The sequence below is a fragment of the Musa acuminata genome, chromosome BXJ3-4, assembly GCF_036884655.1.
Source record: "Musa acuminata AAA Group cultivar baxijiao chromosome BXJ3-4, Cavendish_Baxijiao_AAA, whole genome shotgun sequence".
NCBI classification, from domain to species: Eukaryota; Viridiplantae; Streptophyta; class Magnoliopsida; order Zingiberales; family Musaceae; genus Musa; species Musa acuminata.
In genome coordinates, this window is record NC_088352.1 from 32,382,501 (window position 1) to 32,399,785 (window position 17,285).

At 35.6% G+C, this 17,285-nt stretch overlaps 1 protein-coding gene across 4 annotated transcripts in view; it reads left to right on the plus strand.

Moving 5' to 3' along the window:
• Positions 1–1,159: 1,159 nt before the first annotated feature.
• Positions 1,160–17,285, plus strand: part of LOC135636625 (uncharacterized) — a 36,081-nt gene continuing 19,955 nt past the window's right edge. For 3 of the 4 annotated variants that reach the window (XM_065148492.1, XM_065148494.1, XM_065148495.1), the window contains exons 1-15: positions 1,160–1,393; positions 2,513–2,600; positions 7,402–7,510; positions 7,587–7,685; positions 10,962–11,004; positions 12,157–12,228; positions 12,320–12,415; positions 12,625–12,870; positions 12,960–13,143; positions 15,392–15,503; positions 15,576–15,662; positions 15,767–15,905; positions 16,263–16,350; positions 16,499–16,561; positions 16,713–16,822. In XM_065148492.1, coding sequence (XP_065004564.1) covers positions 1,307–1,393; positions 2,513–2,600; positions 7,402–7,510; positions 7,587–7,685; positions 10,962–11,004; positions 12,157–12,228; positions 12,320–12,415; positions 12,625–12,870; positions 12,960–13,143; positions 15,392–15,503; positions 15,576–15,662; positions 15,767–15,905; positions 16,263–16,350; positions 16,499–16,561; positions 16,713–16,822 — 1,623 coding nt within the window. In that variant the 5' untranslated portion in view covers positions 1,160–1,306. Of the gene's footprint in view, positions 1,394–2,512; positions 2,601–7,401; positions 7,511–7,586; positions 7,686–10,611; positions 10,712–10,961; positions 11,005–12,156; positions 12,229–12,319; positions 12,416–12,624; positions 12,871–12,959; positions 13,144–15,391; positions 15,504–15,575; positions 15,663–15,766; positions 15,906–16,262; positions 16,351–16,498; positions 16,562–16,712; positions 16,823–17,285 lie in introns of those variants that run through there. The other variant, XM_065148496.1, reaches the window with a different exon arrangement.

Genomic DNA, 17,285 nt, shown 5'->3' on the forward strand with positions numbered 1-17,285 from the left:
ATGTAAAATATTAAGGGTCTGGTATGGGTGGAGGGCTCAGATCGATTGACACCCCTTGTTATCATTGGTTCAAGATTATTGAGATTATGAGATTTAGTAAGGGAGCATTCTGAGATTAATAGACTCAATCCAATCAGGTTTAAGGGATTCAGGTCCTTGGGATTCATTTGAGATGGACCCGTGAGGTTTCCTTGAGATATACTAGTTGCCCTCCTAGTGCCAGTATGTTGATGACTCAAATTTAACATAGTTCTCCATTGAGCCAATCTCTCGATGAAACTATCTGAGTTGGACATTCAAACCTTGCAAAAACTACATCGAGAGTGCCTAGAGGGTGGGTTGCTATGCAAATAACGGAAGCATAAGAATTGATCATTGCACTTGTCTATTATACCGGTCATAGTGGTAAAAAACCAGTGCTGGATCATTATGCTTGTTCATGATGCTATTTATGCAATAATGGGTTCACGATCGTACTCACTTTCCAGTTAACACTTACAAGATACAATTACATGAGGGTTAGGTGATGATGAAAAGTCGCTTAAATAACTCTCAAATATCGATTAGGTGGCTCGATCGAGGTGTCAAACGCATAGCAGTGTTGGCACGTACTGTTGATGAATCAACTACGTCACTTTTACCATAGCATCACCAAAACCTAATGATACATCAATATATATATATGGAATAACATAGTCTTAATTGTATATATAGAATAATAAAACTTTATTTTTAAGAAATTTTTGTATCATAAAAAATTTCTATACTTGAATTTTTCCAAGAACATTGACCCAAAATATAAAAAAATATTTACCAACCCAATAAAGTCACTCCATGGACTGGGTGGATGGTTATCATATTATTAATAAGAAATACATCGGGAAAGACAAACTCTAACGATCCACTTCAAAAAATATATCGATACCACTAAACCCTTTAATGAGCAAATAAATATATATCCCATTTGTAAACACCTCAAAAATGATCCCATTTGTAACTCAAATCTGTTTCATCGAATAATGTAGATATATTTTATCTTAGAAAAATAAAGCGACTGATTAGATGGCATTCTAGTGATTTTGGCGCAACCGGGTTTGCCTTCAGGTGCTGTGCTCATCGCCTGTACTCGAGTATAAATTCCACCCACCGCTTGGCAAGCCGCCCCATTGGGTTTCTATCTCCCCGTTTCTCTCTCGGTCTCGACCTTGTCGCTCGCAGACCGAGAGCTCCCGGAACCCTAGGGAAGAGACGAGTAGGAAGAGGAGGAGGAGCAGGAGGAGGAGGTGAAGTGGAAGAAGAAGAGGAGATGCAGGGATTTCCAGGACCCCTGCCTGATCTGGCCCAACTCCAGTCCACCATGGTCGCAATCGAGCGAGCCTGCTCCTTGATCCAGGTCTCCTCTCCGCGCCGCGCCCACATGCATATCCCTACGATTTGCCTCGCATCTGCATGGTTCTCAGATTTCTTATTTGCCCTTGGGATCTCGCATTTGAGGTGTCAGTGTTCTTGTTGCTTGCTGGATTAGTATTTGATCTGATCGTCCATCAATTTTTTTCACCAGAAGAGCGATCGTTCCATGTTGATGTGGTTTTTGCTCTCTCTTCTTTATTGTCAGATTTCACTATCTATTGTCTTAACTTTTGGTTCATCTTTACAGTTTCTTTTCTTTTTTATTAACTATGCTCTCTACTGTTGTCCTTTTCTTTCTATGTTCTCCTTTTCTTTCTGTTGTATTTTGAAAAAAATTGGCGATTCTTCTCTTTTTTTTCTTGATGAATCTTTTAATCAAATTAAGAGACAGGCACCCCGCGCTCTGCAAACAATGCAAATTTTGCTGTCGTACTCGTTTCAGTCTAATAAGGTAGCATTCTTTACAGGTACTGAGCTGCTGTTAGCTCTAACACCTTAAGTAATTACCAGGAGGCAAGTTAGGTGGTGTGCATTATTTATCTGATTATCTCCTAATGAGCTGTGTTGGGCCTATGAGTCTCTCTACTGTTGTCCTTTTCTTTCTATGTTCTCCTTTTCTTTCTGTTGTATTTTGAAAAAAATTGGCGATTCTTCTCTTTTTTTTCTTGATGAATCTTTTAATCAAATTAAGAGACAGAGGCACCCCGCGCTCTGCAAACAATGCAAATTTTGCTGTCATACTCGTTTCAGTCTAATAAGGTAGCATTCTTTACAGGTACTGAGCTGCTGTTAGCTCTAACACCTTAAGTAATTACCAGGAGGCAAGTTAGGTGGTGTGCATTATTTATCTGATTATCTCCTAATGAGCTGTGTTGGGCCTATGAGTCTCTCGATGCAGTACCTTTTACTTGTAACTACAAGCATCTCGATATCAGTTGTTAACAACAAAAAAATGTATTGGGCATTCTTATTATTTTCTGCATCAGTTGTGGTCGATATGATTCTTTATTTTGCTTTTTGGGGCCTCTAATTGATGGCCTTGCATAGCAAGTTGATGTATTGAACTTGTTTTATCTAATGTCTAGTTTCTCTGTACGTGTAGATGCACATGAATCCAGCTGAAGCAGAGAAAATTATTAATCCACTGCGGCAATCTTCCATGCCATACCAGACATGCCGATTCATTCTTGGTATGTTGCCCATTATTTTTATAGTCAAGTTTCATGGTCAGATCCTATATCGTGGTTAGAGCTCATCGAGTGATTTTAAAATTGTCATGGAGTTTGATGTATACAAACCTCATTCTAACTTCTAGGTATTACTGTTTCATGGCACAAGAGCATCCTGATGTGCTTTTTGTCCCACCCCTCCTGTGCCAGCCAACTTTGACAAAAACTGAGATTGGCCATGTGTTAACATGGTCGACATGGCTTAGCATTGGATGGCATGGTCCAACATTGCTTGACACAACTTGGTAGTTCCTATAAAGTTAACGTTATGCAGTTCATGCACATTGTTGCTTTTATCATGTCTGTGAAGGTCATATTTGAGCTCATCGAGTGATTTTAAAATTGTCATGGAGTTTGATGTATACAAACCTCATTCTAACTTCTAGGTATTACTGTTTCATGGCACAAGAGCATCCTGATGTGCTTTTTGTCCCACCCCTCCTGTGCCAGCCAACTTTGACAAAAACTGAGATTGGCCATGTGTTAACATGGTCGACATGGCTTAGCATTGGATGGCATGGTCCAACATTGCTTGACACAACTTGGTAGTTCCTATAAAGTTAACGTTATGCAGTTCATGCACATTGTTGCTTTTATCATGTCTGTGAAGGTCATATTTGAGGCTGAAAGAGTCTTTGTGAAGATGTATTTCTCATCTTGTTTGTAGACCTAAGTTTTGGAAATCCTCATTGATACATGCTGGGTTTTTAAATCTATTTCATCATTTTGCAACTAAGATGCAGACCTTTTGTATTCATAGTTGTTAATTTCATGATTTTATATCAGTCTTTAATCTGTACCTTACTTTTAGTCTATCATCTAGTGTATTTAACAAAATCATGAGATTTCGAAAGATGCTTGATGAATGTAGAAAGAGTTTTTTAGTGTCAATTTACAAGAATATGGGAGACATACAAAATTATTCAAATTATAGAGGAATTAAAATCATAAGCTATACTATGAAACTTTGGGAAAGAAATTATTGAAGTAAGATAAGGCTTGAACAAATATATATGGAAATCAATTTGGTTTTATGCTTATAAGATCAACCATAGAAGTTATTTATTTATTAAGACAATTTATGGAAAAGTATAAGGTGAAAAAGCAAGATTTGTATATGGTTTTTATTGACTTAGAGAAACCTTATTATAGGGTTCCTAGAGATTTATCATGGTGAGTTTTAGAAAGGAAATGTGTATTCACTAATGAGATTAATATTATTAAGGATAAGTATGATAATGTAGCTACTAATGTTAGAACTATAGGGAGTGTGTCTAGTAAGTTTCCTATTAGTCTAGGATTACATCAGGTTTCCGGATTATGTCCCAACTTTTTGATAATTGATAAACTTACTGGTCATTTATATGATAAACCTCTATGGTGTATATTATTTGTTGATGATCTTGTCATAGTTGATGAGAGCCTAAGTGAATTAATCATAAACTTGAGCTGTAGAGGCAATTCTTAGAAACTAAATGTTTTAGATTAAGTAAGACTAAAACTAAATGTATGAGATACAATTTTAGTAATTCTAGGAATAGGTAGGAGAATATAGTTAAGTTGGATGAACAAAAAGTTTCTTTAAGTAAAAGCTTTAGGTATTTTGGATCAATTATTCAATAATATGGAGAGATCGATGAAGATTTTATTCATACAGTAAAAACAAGATGGTTAAAATGGTGAGGGGCATCAGGAGTCTTGTGTGATCATTGGATATCTTTGAGAGCAAGGTCTGCCGTACCGTACCGTATTGGCGTTTCGACCCGGGCTCAGTACCGGTACGGTACGGTATACCGCTCGGTACACCCAGGTGTATCGAGCACTGTAGCACTGCTACAGTGCTACAATGCTACAGTGCTCGGTACGGTACAGGGCGGTCCGTGTACCGCTGGCCTGTCAGACTGGTACGTACCGCTCGTACCGGGCGGTACGGTCCGGTACGGCAGACCTTGTTTGAGAGAAAAATTTATAAGACAGTTGTGAGACCAACAATGTTTTATGGATCTAAGTGTTAGGTAGTTAAGAAATAATATATACAAAAAATTTGTGTTGTCGAGATGAGAATATTAAGATGAATATATGGAGTTACTAGGAAAGATTATAAAAAAAATATTTTTATTCATGAAGAACTAGGTATCGTTTCAATAGAGAATAAGATGAGAGAAAATTGTTTAAAATGGTACGAGCATGTACTTATGAGACATTCGGATGTGATAGTCAGAAAAGATAAGATAATTAATATTAGTGGTACGAGGAGAGGTAGATGAAGATCTAAAAAGATCTTAATAGAAACTATAAGTAAATATTTAAGGATTCTAAACTTAACTAAACATATGACTTTTTTCAGATCTTAATGGTGCCAAAAGTTCCATGTAAATGACCTTAAATAGTTGGGACTTTTGGTTTTGTTGCTATTGTTGTTATCTATCTCACTAAAGTTGTTTGTTTTATAACTTATTGTTGACACCACAAATGATATGCATAATGGTCTACATGTACATGTCTATTTTTGATTGATTCTTCAATTTGTCATTTGTATTATACTTCTAATATGATGCATGTTCTAATAATAACTAGCTTCTTATTTTTGCTTATTAGAGGATAACATCCATGACATGATTATTTTCAGACAAGAATAATAGATTGTAGTACTTGTTCTTGCTTGATGAATTCTGTTTGTATAAAATGGCCAATAATACAAACAAGAAGTTTGTTAATGTGCATTTACTAGATCTCATAACCATTTGAATATTGGCCAATTACATATGGAGTTCATTATGTATTTTATATTAAGGCCTTGGACTGATTGAAGATCAAACATATGATACTCAAGTTTAGTCTGACATCATATGGGAGAATATTTGAATAGTTTGTAAGGTTAGAAGAGTCTACTGCTAACTTGGATTTAAGCATTCTGGGCCAATCGTTTCAGCCTATCAAGTTAGCAGCTCACTCAAGGTTTCAAGTTCTGGATTGCAAATCATACCATTTCCTGGCTAGATTGGCTGGTGCACATGGCATACTAACATATGATAGGTTTGCATATACCTGGGAATCTGGGATACATACCAAAGATAGAGGCAGAGAAGAAAGGAGGAGGAGGAGGAGAGGGAGAAGGATAAGTAGAGGAGTAGGAGAGGAGGATAATGGAGGAGAAATGTTTGCTCTTATTGTTAGTGAATCGCTTGTTGACAGCTCAACAACAGGGTTGTGCATCCATGTCTCATTCTATATGTATAGGTCGTGCAACTTTCAAAAGGTGAAAATAAGGAAAAATTCCATCTGGATTCGATGCATAGGTGCATGTGAACTGTGAAGGCAGGATGCCTTGTGTGTATATATATGGGCTGGCAGATTTATGGGTACATGAGCAGCATGGCTTTGCAAGGGACATGCAGGACATGATGTAACTTCTCATGTATCATATTGACATCAGTTCTTTACATGCTCAGCAGGCAATGTGACTCTACTTGAAATCAAGGTCAAGTAATACAGGATTATCGTTATAGCATCTTTGGGACTTCTTGAGAGCACATGTTAGTGCATGCTGAGATTACAATTTCGTTGAGGTTGATCTTTTAAGCTGGTCACTAACCTGCTAAATGTTCAAAAAAGAACAAGAAAATACCATAGTTTTGAAGGAAAATAGTCATTTATAAGAATCACACTGATACATGCATGGCACTGTTGTTCATCATGTGTTTATTAGATATTCAAGTCTGGTTGAATATAGTGGCAATTTCTGGTTGGAATTATCTCATATCTAAAATCTTTAGGGAATCAAAAAAACTTTTCTTATAAAAGGGTAGCTTAGTGCATGAGGAACTGTTTCTAGGACTTGAACTGTGGACATCTAGGTCATTAACAGTGGTGTCAAGCCTTGCTCTCAATTATATCCTATGTTGCTCAATTTTTAGGAGTTAATGCGTTTTTCTGAAGGTATAATGGAGTCTCATGTACAGCATATTTGGGAAATTTAATGCAATATTGTAGCATGTTGTCTATTTCGAGTACCAGACTCGTCCCACTCCATGGTCAGACAAGTACATATCCTGTCCGTCACAATTTATCAACACACAGTATGTTAGAACATATTGCAGTACTTAGTGTTGGGAGAAGGAAGAGGAAGGAGGAGGAAGAGGAAGGAAGAAGAGGAGGAAGGAAGAAGAGGAGGAGAAGAGGATTACCCCAAAAAGAGGTCGATGGTGCACGATGGGTGGTGAGTGGAGAAGAGGGCTCGCAAAATTGCAAGTCCCAGTTGAATCAGCATTTTAACTAAAGATATGTATTTTTTAGTTGGACCTGACTGAACCACCTAAAATGTGGGTGGTCTGTGTGAGCTGGTAAAATTTCAAACCATATGCAAGAGGAAGAGTGACTAACATATACATAACAAGGAAAAGAGAATAAACAAACAAGGTCCCTTTAGTACTTCCTGCTTCTAGAGAATGATTTAGAGTATTTCAGAGAACTAGTTAACCCTGCTTTAGATAGATAAATTTCCTTTGTTTGTGGATGTACAGAGCCTTTAAAACAGTGACAAATATGTGTTTCCCTAAAAGATGGATGTTTAGATAGATGTTTTGCTATTTTATGTCCGCTTTCATATTCTAGATTGTTTCTTGAACTATTATTCTAACATCTCTCTGCAATTATATGAAATGCTGATTTTTGTGATGCTGGTTCTGATATTGATTTTTAAGTTGTTAGTATTTGCTTGTTTTTTATTTTAAGTATTGATGGTTCTCCTTGTACCCCTCAGAAAATTCTGAGGTGCCTAATGCAAGGTTTCAAGCTGCTGGAGCTATTGGTGATGCTGCAATAAGGGAGTGGGGGATGCTTACAAATGAGAATAGAAAAAGCTTGATACTGTATGCTCCATACTTTGCAGATTTAACTGAACCATTTATTTTGCTCATTATACGATAGACAATGTGGCCATTACAGATTTTGCCTACACTATGTTATGGAACATGCAAGTGCTGCTGATGCCTATGTGCAACTAAAGGTTTCAGCAGTTGCAGCTCAGTTGGTAAAACGAGGCTGGTAAGTATTAATGAAATACATTGCATTTAATTTGAAGTTGTGCAAGTTTTAATAAATTGTTTGGCAGGCTGCAATAGATCGTTGAAACATTGGATTCTAGGAATCATGTTGCCTTCTACGTATTGTTTTTCAAAGGAATGATATGTATATTATGTCACATTGAAGTTTATAAACATTAGAAGTGAGAAAATATGACTTTTCATGTTAATATGATGGATAAAGAATCATCTAACTGGCCTTAGGTAAGATTGCTTCTATTATGATAATGAAGATTAAAAACAAAAAAAAATAAATAGTGAATAATAACCCTTGTTCTAAACAAGCTCATGTACCCACAAAAAAACAATGAGTCTTGTTTATGCTTCTATGCCATTTCGGAAATTCAAAAGGCATCAAATAGTCCATCCGACCTAGGCCAAGTCAATAGAGAGGAGAGGAGAACAAACGTGTGAGGCAATAGAGAATGAAAGCATTGGAACATTACTGAACTCCTTGTCGACAACTTTCTACCGGGGGTTGTCTGCACACTTGCTACGGTAGTCAATGGTGGTTTAATGGAACAACCCATCCATCTAATACGTTCAAGGCTTTTTATTCTTATTGAACCTAAATCCCAGGCACAATGTCCCTTTTATTTTTACTGTAATTCAAACCATCCAATTCCCGATTGAGTTTGCTACTGTATAACTTCAATATTACTTTGGAATATGAATGGTGTGGATGAATATTTTTAACTATATATTATTTATATAGGATCTTAACACTTGGCAACAAGGTTTGCAATTTCGGTCCGTACTGGTGTACCGACCAATAGTCGATACGATATATACCAAGGCGCACCAACGGTATGCTTAAAAAAATAAAAAATAGCTCTAGAAATATCTAAAAAAAAGAAAAAGTTATATTAGGGTTTTAAAATTGGAAATAAATATACATTTAATATAATTTTAGCGGAAATAATCTAAATTAGGAAAGAATAGTGATATATATCTTTTTCGAGCTTTGAAGAGTAGCTTTGTGGTATGTTCCGGATCATCCTTCCATTAATATTGAATCATCTACAAAGAAATGATTTGAATTATTAGATTTTTTTAAACAACTTAAACTTTAAGATTCAAATGAATTGAGTAATCGATCGATGAATATACTTGGTTCTATCACCAAAAAAAAAAAAAAAAAACAGGGCTCAATAGGCAATGGATCAGGATCCTCGATTCTATGTATTTGTATATTAATTTGATATGTTTGTCGGACCCAATCTTAAAATTGATCCCACGACATACTATACTGATACATCATATGCCATTGGTGTTTCGTCGCCTAACTTGGTTTTTTCCAATGGTACAGCTAATGCTACTACCTTCCCTTTTTCCTTTGCCTTTGGATGTTGGGCGGACGAATGTGTTAGTTGGGTGTCTCTAGTTCTTCGAACAGTCTGACTTGATATTGTCCGGCTCCTTCCACTACGTTCTGATCGAGAAGGATCTTTCTCTTAATCCTCCCAAATTTGATCCAATCCACAAATCATAGCTTTGTTGAGTTTAGAAGAGTGAATATGTGAGAATGAGAGAGATGTGAGTGAGGATGAGATTGAGAGAGTTGAAGAGATTAAGAGAGTGATATAAGTTGAAGGAGGGGAGAGGAAAAGGTTTGAAAACCCTTTCCTATGGTTCAAACGGTCAATTTGACCATTTGAAATTGGGCGATCTTAGCCCTTGATTGATAACAGTCAAAATATGATTGTTACTGACCGATATAGGTCGGTAACGGTCGGATTTCAATCGGTCACGCCCGGTACAGACCCCGTATCACCTGATATGGGGTTAGGTTATAGTACCGCTCATTAGAGGGCACTTCGCGTATCTATCCCTTATTGGATTGGTATGTACCGTTAGTATCGAGCATGGTATGCAATTTCGAATGGTACTGGTCCGACGACATACCGGTATGCGGATCGCCCGCTACCTGATGGAACGTGCTACAGTGCTACACTGTAGCAGTGCTGCAGTGCTACAGTAGAGGAAGAAATATATAAAATCACTCGGTACGCCCTGGTGTATCGCTCGGTACATGGTACCGTATCGAGCCAACCTCGAAACGCCGGTACGGTACGGTATTGCATACCTTGGTATCAAGTGATATGGGTCGGTACGATGAACCCTGGTTGGCAACAGTGCAAGTCCTCTCCGACTTTTTTTTCTAGGAAATTGTTTCCCTAATTTGGTAGTCCAACAAGGGCCATTGCCATCATCAAATGTAAATGGACAAATCATACTTAGAAGTTAGAACCCTTATTACAATTAGAGAGATTTCTCGATCCTGACCAAGGATCACTTCTCGAGGTACTAATGGGGAAAAAGTAAACAATAAGAAATAGAAAAATGAAACATAGTAAATAACAACATATAAAAGGTATGCAGTAAAGATACTAAATGGTTGTTCTTTTGATACTCAAGAAAATAACATCTATGCTACATAATATTAGGTATAATGTTCTATATGTAAAGTTGTAAACGTATATTTTAAATTGGATTAAATATTAGTAAAATAAATTATATCAAAAAACAAATAAATGTATGTGATAAGTAGAATGAGTAAACTATGAAATTAAAATTTGTAAAAAATTAAAATTTAGATAATTATCTTAAAAACACTAGGTGTGCTTTAAAATTCAGGACATTAGATCAGCTAATCAAAACATAAATGGTAGTTTTAAATGGCTTAGAAATATCTTTGTACACCTCATGCAATTCACTTATGACTCTATTTTCATCTGATAGAATAGTGCTTGTGTACATGTCATGCTAGTCGCCTTAAATGACCAAAGAAAACTATTAGAAACAATATAAAGATATTTGATGGGTTTTAGCTTGGCTGCTATTACTCTGCCCAACATAATTGCTCAAGAAAGCTTAATGATGCAACAGAAAGAGATTTGAAGGCTCTCAGCATGACTGGTGATATTGTGCTTAAGATGCTCTTTAGAGTGTCTTGATGGGGAGATCCATGTAGCAGATACCAAAGAGGTGGGACATAATGACTTATTGTAAGCATCATATATGGTTTCTTCTCTTTGACCTTCTTGTGTGGAGAAAAGATCATAATAAATTTATAAATTTTTATACTATATTGGACATGATGCCTTGTTCACTTGGTTGCATGTATATTTTCCCAACCTTTTGGGTTTTCTGCAATTTGATGAGGTGTGGCCCCTTGAACTTGCATCTTATTGCATCAACATAGATTTTGAACCATTGATATGTCTTTTCCTTGTAGGTTTGATTTTATTGAAGCTGAAAAAATTGGTATTCTTATAGAGGTATGGAATATGGACTACAAATTTATGGATAGTGCTTCATTCATGTACTTTAGTTTGTGGTTGTCATTTAGACCTTATCAACAACAATAATAACAAAACCATACGTTCCAACTATTTGGGATTGGTTACATGGATCTTTTGCCGCTATTGAGATATGTAAAATGTCATATGTTTAGTTAAGTTTATAGTATTTAAATTTTTATTTATAATTTTAATTAAAGTCTTTTTAAATCTTCCTCTACCTCTCCCTAGACCAGTGAAATCGGTTTAGATCTATGTTCATGAGATCTGACATAGTTTTACGCTGCTTGTTAGTGACTTAATGCAACCTTTCACTTTTTTTCATTCGGGCTTGGGACTAGCATTGGCGGTGTTCCATTTAGAGCTTATCATACCATAATATCATTTCTATAAGTTAGACTTTCAAAGCCAGAAGATGGAGCTTTTCAAGTTATAATGTTTTGGTTCATGCTTTGTAAGTGAGGTTTTTGTATAATTTTTTCTTAATCTTGATCAACTTTGTAAATTATGACATAATGATCATGAACCTATGCATTTCTTTGCATGTGCCAGGTATCTTAGGATTTTTTTTGGACTTGGCAGAGGAGTAAAATTGTTTAGCAAAGTTTTTTTTACTTTATTATATTTGCAATCTATCTTGGCGTTGATTAAGATGAAATTAATTTGTATAATTGTAGATGAAGATTCTAAAACAGGCTAATGTTGGGTTGCAGAAAATTGTGAATGGTCAATACTATCACCATCAGCATTCAGGAACATTGGAAGACCTCACTTAGTGTCTTAGTTTAATGCAATAAACATGATCACTCCTTTTCCAAGTTTTGGATGGTAACAACTAACAACAAACTTTACTCATTTGATTGTTAAACCGAGATCAATTTAATTGTATTTTTAAGTGACTTGTTGGAGGTCTGATAAGTTTTAAGTTGTCATGTTTGAGAAGGTAAGTGGAAATTGTCATTTCTATTAAAGAAAAAGGACATCTCATTTTCAATTGTTTGCCTTGCATCTTGAAGGAACTTGCTTCATGTCCTAGTCATGCAATTTAAAATCTGTGAAATGGTCCTACTTATTCCAAGAAATAATTTTGTTTAATTTTTCATTTAAGAATCTTACTATTTGCATTTTCAGGTGAAGCAAGCCATTCTGGGTTTTCATGGTTCAGATATGCAGTCTGCAGGCATTAGTTTTCTGGAGTCCTTGGTATCCATCATTAGAATTGCATTTTGTATTGAGCTCAATATGTAGCTAATTGGTTCTTCAGTTTATTTAGTCTAAAATTCTTCTAATACAGGTGTCAGAATTTTCACCTGGAACCTCGACTGGTATGGGTCTTCCGAAAGACTACCATGAACAATGCCATTCATCTATGGAATTGAATTATCTGAAGGTCTTATTTTAAATTTTCTTTTATCAAGTTATATGGTTATCTGTGTACATACATGTGTCATGCTGTTCCTGGTGTGAACTTGTATGATCTTACCTTGCATATGCTTTTTTGATGTTCCATGAATTATAACCTTTTGTAAGGCACTTTTTTTTGTTCCTTCCTTTTTCCCATTAGAGTTGTAGTCGTGTTGACATTTGTCTCCTTTGTAGGAGTTCTATTGTTGGGCAAAATCTGCTGCATTAAATGTGGCCGATAAGATTGTGAGCTGTTATGCAAATATATCTGAAGAGAAAGTTTGTTCCCGAGCGCTTCGTTTTATGTTTCAGGTCTTGAACTGGAACTTCAAGAGCAGTCCCAGTGCTCTAGATAATTCAAGCAGTAAATCAAATTCAGGGTCATTTGGAATTAGGCCTGACATGGGGCTGTTAAAAAAGTTTGAACGTTCATTGGTGGAGGTAGCAGAGTTTTTTTACTTATCCAAATTCACTGAAACTAGTTCATGTAGTTACCCAACTTGCTAAACTTGTCTTGTACTATTTTTTAGCCAGGGCCCTTATGGCATGATGCTCTATTATCAAGTGGACATATGCTGTGGCTCTTGAACTTCTATGCAATAGTTCGCCAGAAACATTCATCTGATATGTTATGGTTTGATTCTCCGCTGGCAGTCTCTGCTAGACAACTAATAGTACAATTATGCTCCTTGACAGGGACAATATTTCCTTCTGGTAATACATTCACAAGCTACTTAGTCTATTAATCTTTATTTAATCATATAATTGATTAAATTCGTGATTAAGATAGTGCTAGTTATTTTCTAGTCCTTTAAGATTATTGCTAGATTGTCTGGTAAAGAGACTATGAAAAATGTCATGTTAAAAGGACTTAATGCTAGCAGACTATTCGACAGGGATGGGTCCCACAATATTTCCCTCTGTAGGGAACTCTAGGCATCCTCCTTTATGGACACTATTTCAGTTTTAAAGTTAGTTGTTTTCATGATTGGAAGCCATCTCCGGTTTTTATAGCATTACAATTATGGTAGTTTTAGCTGAATTTGAGATCTATGATATTTTAGTTCTGTTCTAATCTCATGAACAGAATTTTAACACTTGTGGTCGAAGGGACTTCATCTCTCATGTTGTGGTCCCATATTTCATTAAGTTAATCTTCATGTTATTTATGTCATAACAAAAGAGTGATCTGAGTATAAGTTGTATGGGAGATATTAAGTTCATCATGATAAGTAATGAGCCTTCATCACGAAAGAACCCATGCAAAAAATGAACATATTCTATCTTTTTGAAGTTACAACTTCCAATTTTCTCCCACTCCTCATTTCATGTCTCAGCTACACTAGATTGAATACATTGTTTTGTGTATTTCATATTTCAAGCTACAATGCATGATTGGTCTTATGGGTGTGGCACAAAATTTACCTTCAGGTTAGCTGGCTATTGCACTTACCCAACTAAAACTAGCATAATTGCTTTATGCATTAGTGCAAAAAATGTTATGTATATTACAAAGGTAGAAACTAGAGAAGTGGAAGTGAATTACATAAGTGCAACTAAAGATTCAAGTTTCGATCCAAGACCAGTTCAAGTCTGATATGTATTGGCATACCAACATAGGGTACGTTGGCATACTCATTTGCACTAACCAAAGAGAGAGGAGGAAAAGGAGGTGGAGGAATAGGTGAAGTGGTGGAGAGGAGGAGGAGGAGACAGATTTATCAAAGATGGAGGAAGAAGCACCGATGATGACATAGCAGGTGGCAGTGGCGAGGCAACACATGACATGTCAAGGGAGATTTAAGAGAGAGAGAGAGAGAGAGAGAGAGCAGCATGGGAGGAAGGCAAAGTAGAGAAAAAAAAAGATAGCTATTCTTGACAAAAAAAATGATAGGACTACCACCTGTACCCTCAATTTTAACTTTACAAATCGGGTGGTACACCTGGTATGACAGGGTTTCCAGGTACACCTGATTTTGAACAATCATGCTGGTTCTTGATCAGACCGGTAAATACTATCATATGAACTGGTTTGACCTCGTTATTTTTTTTTGAAAAATTAGGAACACTTCATATGTGGAGCACTTCAATGACTGGCAGCCAGGACTTAAAAAGATTTTTTTTATAAATTTTCGTGACATGAACTCTTTTTTTAAATTATTAACTTATGCATTAGTCACTTCATAGAATCGGTGTGGCTTATGGACAATTAATTGTTCTCATATTCTAAAATGCGGTTGCGCTAGCTGTTGGCAAGCACCTACATAAGATGGTTTGCAGTCTTATGGCACACGTTTTAGAGGGCCCAAGGCAGCTCCACTGTCTGATATTTTCATAACTCGAAACAAAAATGATAAAGGCCCTTTTGATTTGTTATAAAAGAAAATAGAACAAAGCAGTTTTGTAACATTTATAATTATTATTATGATTTTCCTTTCTCTATGCTCATTTTCTGTAGATGAACAAATAAAAGAAAGAGGGATGACTATGCATACTTGTATTATATGTTGCAAGTCATGATAACTTAGGATGTGAATGATACTGTATTGGATATACTGTTTCTTTTGTATGTCTATGATCATAACTTCAAATGCTATATTATTATGTTTAAAAAGAAAACAACATGGTTAACTTTGTGGTGAACTTATTGATGTGATCTTTGTTGCAATAATTTATTTCCTTTGTTGATGAACATATTGCTGGATTCTTTGTTACAATACTTCATTTCCCTTTTAATGATATAACTTGTGATTTTATGCTAGTGGCCCTCAACCAGACTATTGTTGCCCACAATTTGCCATTTACCATGAATGCCCCATGCCACTTGTGCATGAAATGTGCTATTTATCATGTTGATCCATAAATTTTGAAGTAGAAGATGATTTATTTTTGTTGTTATTGTTGTTAAGTCATCATTATTCTGGTTATAATTTCGGGAATCTAATATTTTTGTTGTATCTAGATGACGGGGAGATGCATATTAAGCATCTAACACAGATTCTATCAGCTGTTATCGAATGGGTTGAGCCTCCTAACATTATATCAGGCGCATTACGTAGTGGACGAAGTGAAAGGTCCTTATGTTTTCTTGGTTTTCTAGACAGTTTGAAATCCATTCTTTTTCTAACATAGTTCATGTTGCTCAGTGAGATGATTGATGGTTTTCATGCATTGCTCTCGATGGCAACCTTGACAAGTACTATGCTTTTTGATAATCTCCTTAGGTCTTTAAGGTCAGTGGTTGATACTTTGCTATTTTTCTTCTCCAGAGTTACTCCATGTGTAAAATCTTGTTTAACACAGTTGTATCTCACCTATCTCCTATATTTGTTTTCAGACCTTTTGGCACCATTCACCTATTGGCCACCTTGACATGTGAAGTAGTTCAGACTTATGTGATTAAAAATGATGACGAGCAAACATGGAGTTCGGAAGCTCTTGATATTATGTTAGAGATATGGACTGTCATTCTTGGGGTATTTCCTAAATTCCACTGATACTTTCTGATTTGCAGGATAGGAACATCCTGGTGATTATGCATGGTTTTCATGTTACATGCCTGCTATAAGTTTTGTGCATGCTGATCGATTGTTTCTTGTGCTCTTTGGGATAAGGAGATTCTGACAGTTCTCTCTCTCTCTCGCTCTCTCGCTCGCTCTCTCTCTCTCTTTCTTTTTGTATGTGTATATATTATATATAATATGATGGACCATTGTCTGTTTTCTATTATATCATATTAGAGGTTAAGATTTTTTCCATTGAAAACATTGGTTATTGTTTGTTTTATTTCTTTATTATTCTAGGATTCAAGTGTTTGTTAATTTTGTCTGCAGCGATCAGGTAATGATATGAAAATTTCAGCTGAAGGTATATCTTCAGCATCAAATCTGTTTAGTACTATTGTGGAGTCACATCTGAAAGGTATTACATTTGAATTGCTACTTACCATTTTTTGCTGTGTATCAGAATTTTAGTTGTGTTCCCTGTTTATTTATAAATTGATTTCTTGTATTAGTAAATATTTTACAGGTTATCTTGTGTAATTATTCTTGTCATATCGTTTGTGTAGCTGCTGCTGAATCTGCATTTGAAGATGATAGTGAAGCTGACTATTTTCATGTCTCAGTCTCAAGTATGAATGTTTTTATCTATATGTAGATATGTGTAATTGTTGCATATAGTCAAGTCATCCCAATTGCTTATAGATGTCATTTCCATTCTCCTTTTTCACATTGTATTTTCTTTAAAATTTATTCTCTATACTGCCCTCTTTATTATTTCAGGACGAGATGAAACATTGTATGCATATGCTCTTATTGCACGAGCTGCTGTTGAAACGACTGTTCCGTTTCTCACAAGACTATTTTCAGAACGCTTTGCTCTTCTCAGTCAGGTGCTTGATTTATCTCTGATCTTCATTGTATTTAGTTTTTTTCCATAACATATTTAATATTTTTTACTTGAAAATTTTCTCGATATTCTCCTGATTGGTTATCTCCTAGTTATTGATCCTCGTTTTTCATCTGAGTCTTGCTTTGAAGAATTGCCTTGAGTTTTATTATGTTTGCTCATACAAGTTCTATACCCTGCTGCAGGATGCATTATGTTCTTTTGAGTTCATGACACAATTTTTATTTACGTGGTTTTTTTTTAAGCAGCTGGAATTATTGTTTCAGTGGACCTCTTAAATCTTAATAACTTTCAGTTCAGTTAAATATGTTAGCTTATCCATTTTGTATATATACGATATGATAGACTATCAGCTTATTCAAAGCACTTGGTTCTGAAAACCTTTTTCTTCACTTTTGTAATATGCATAAGATGTTATTTACAGAGGCTTGTTTTGTGTTTTTCAT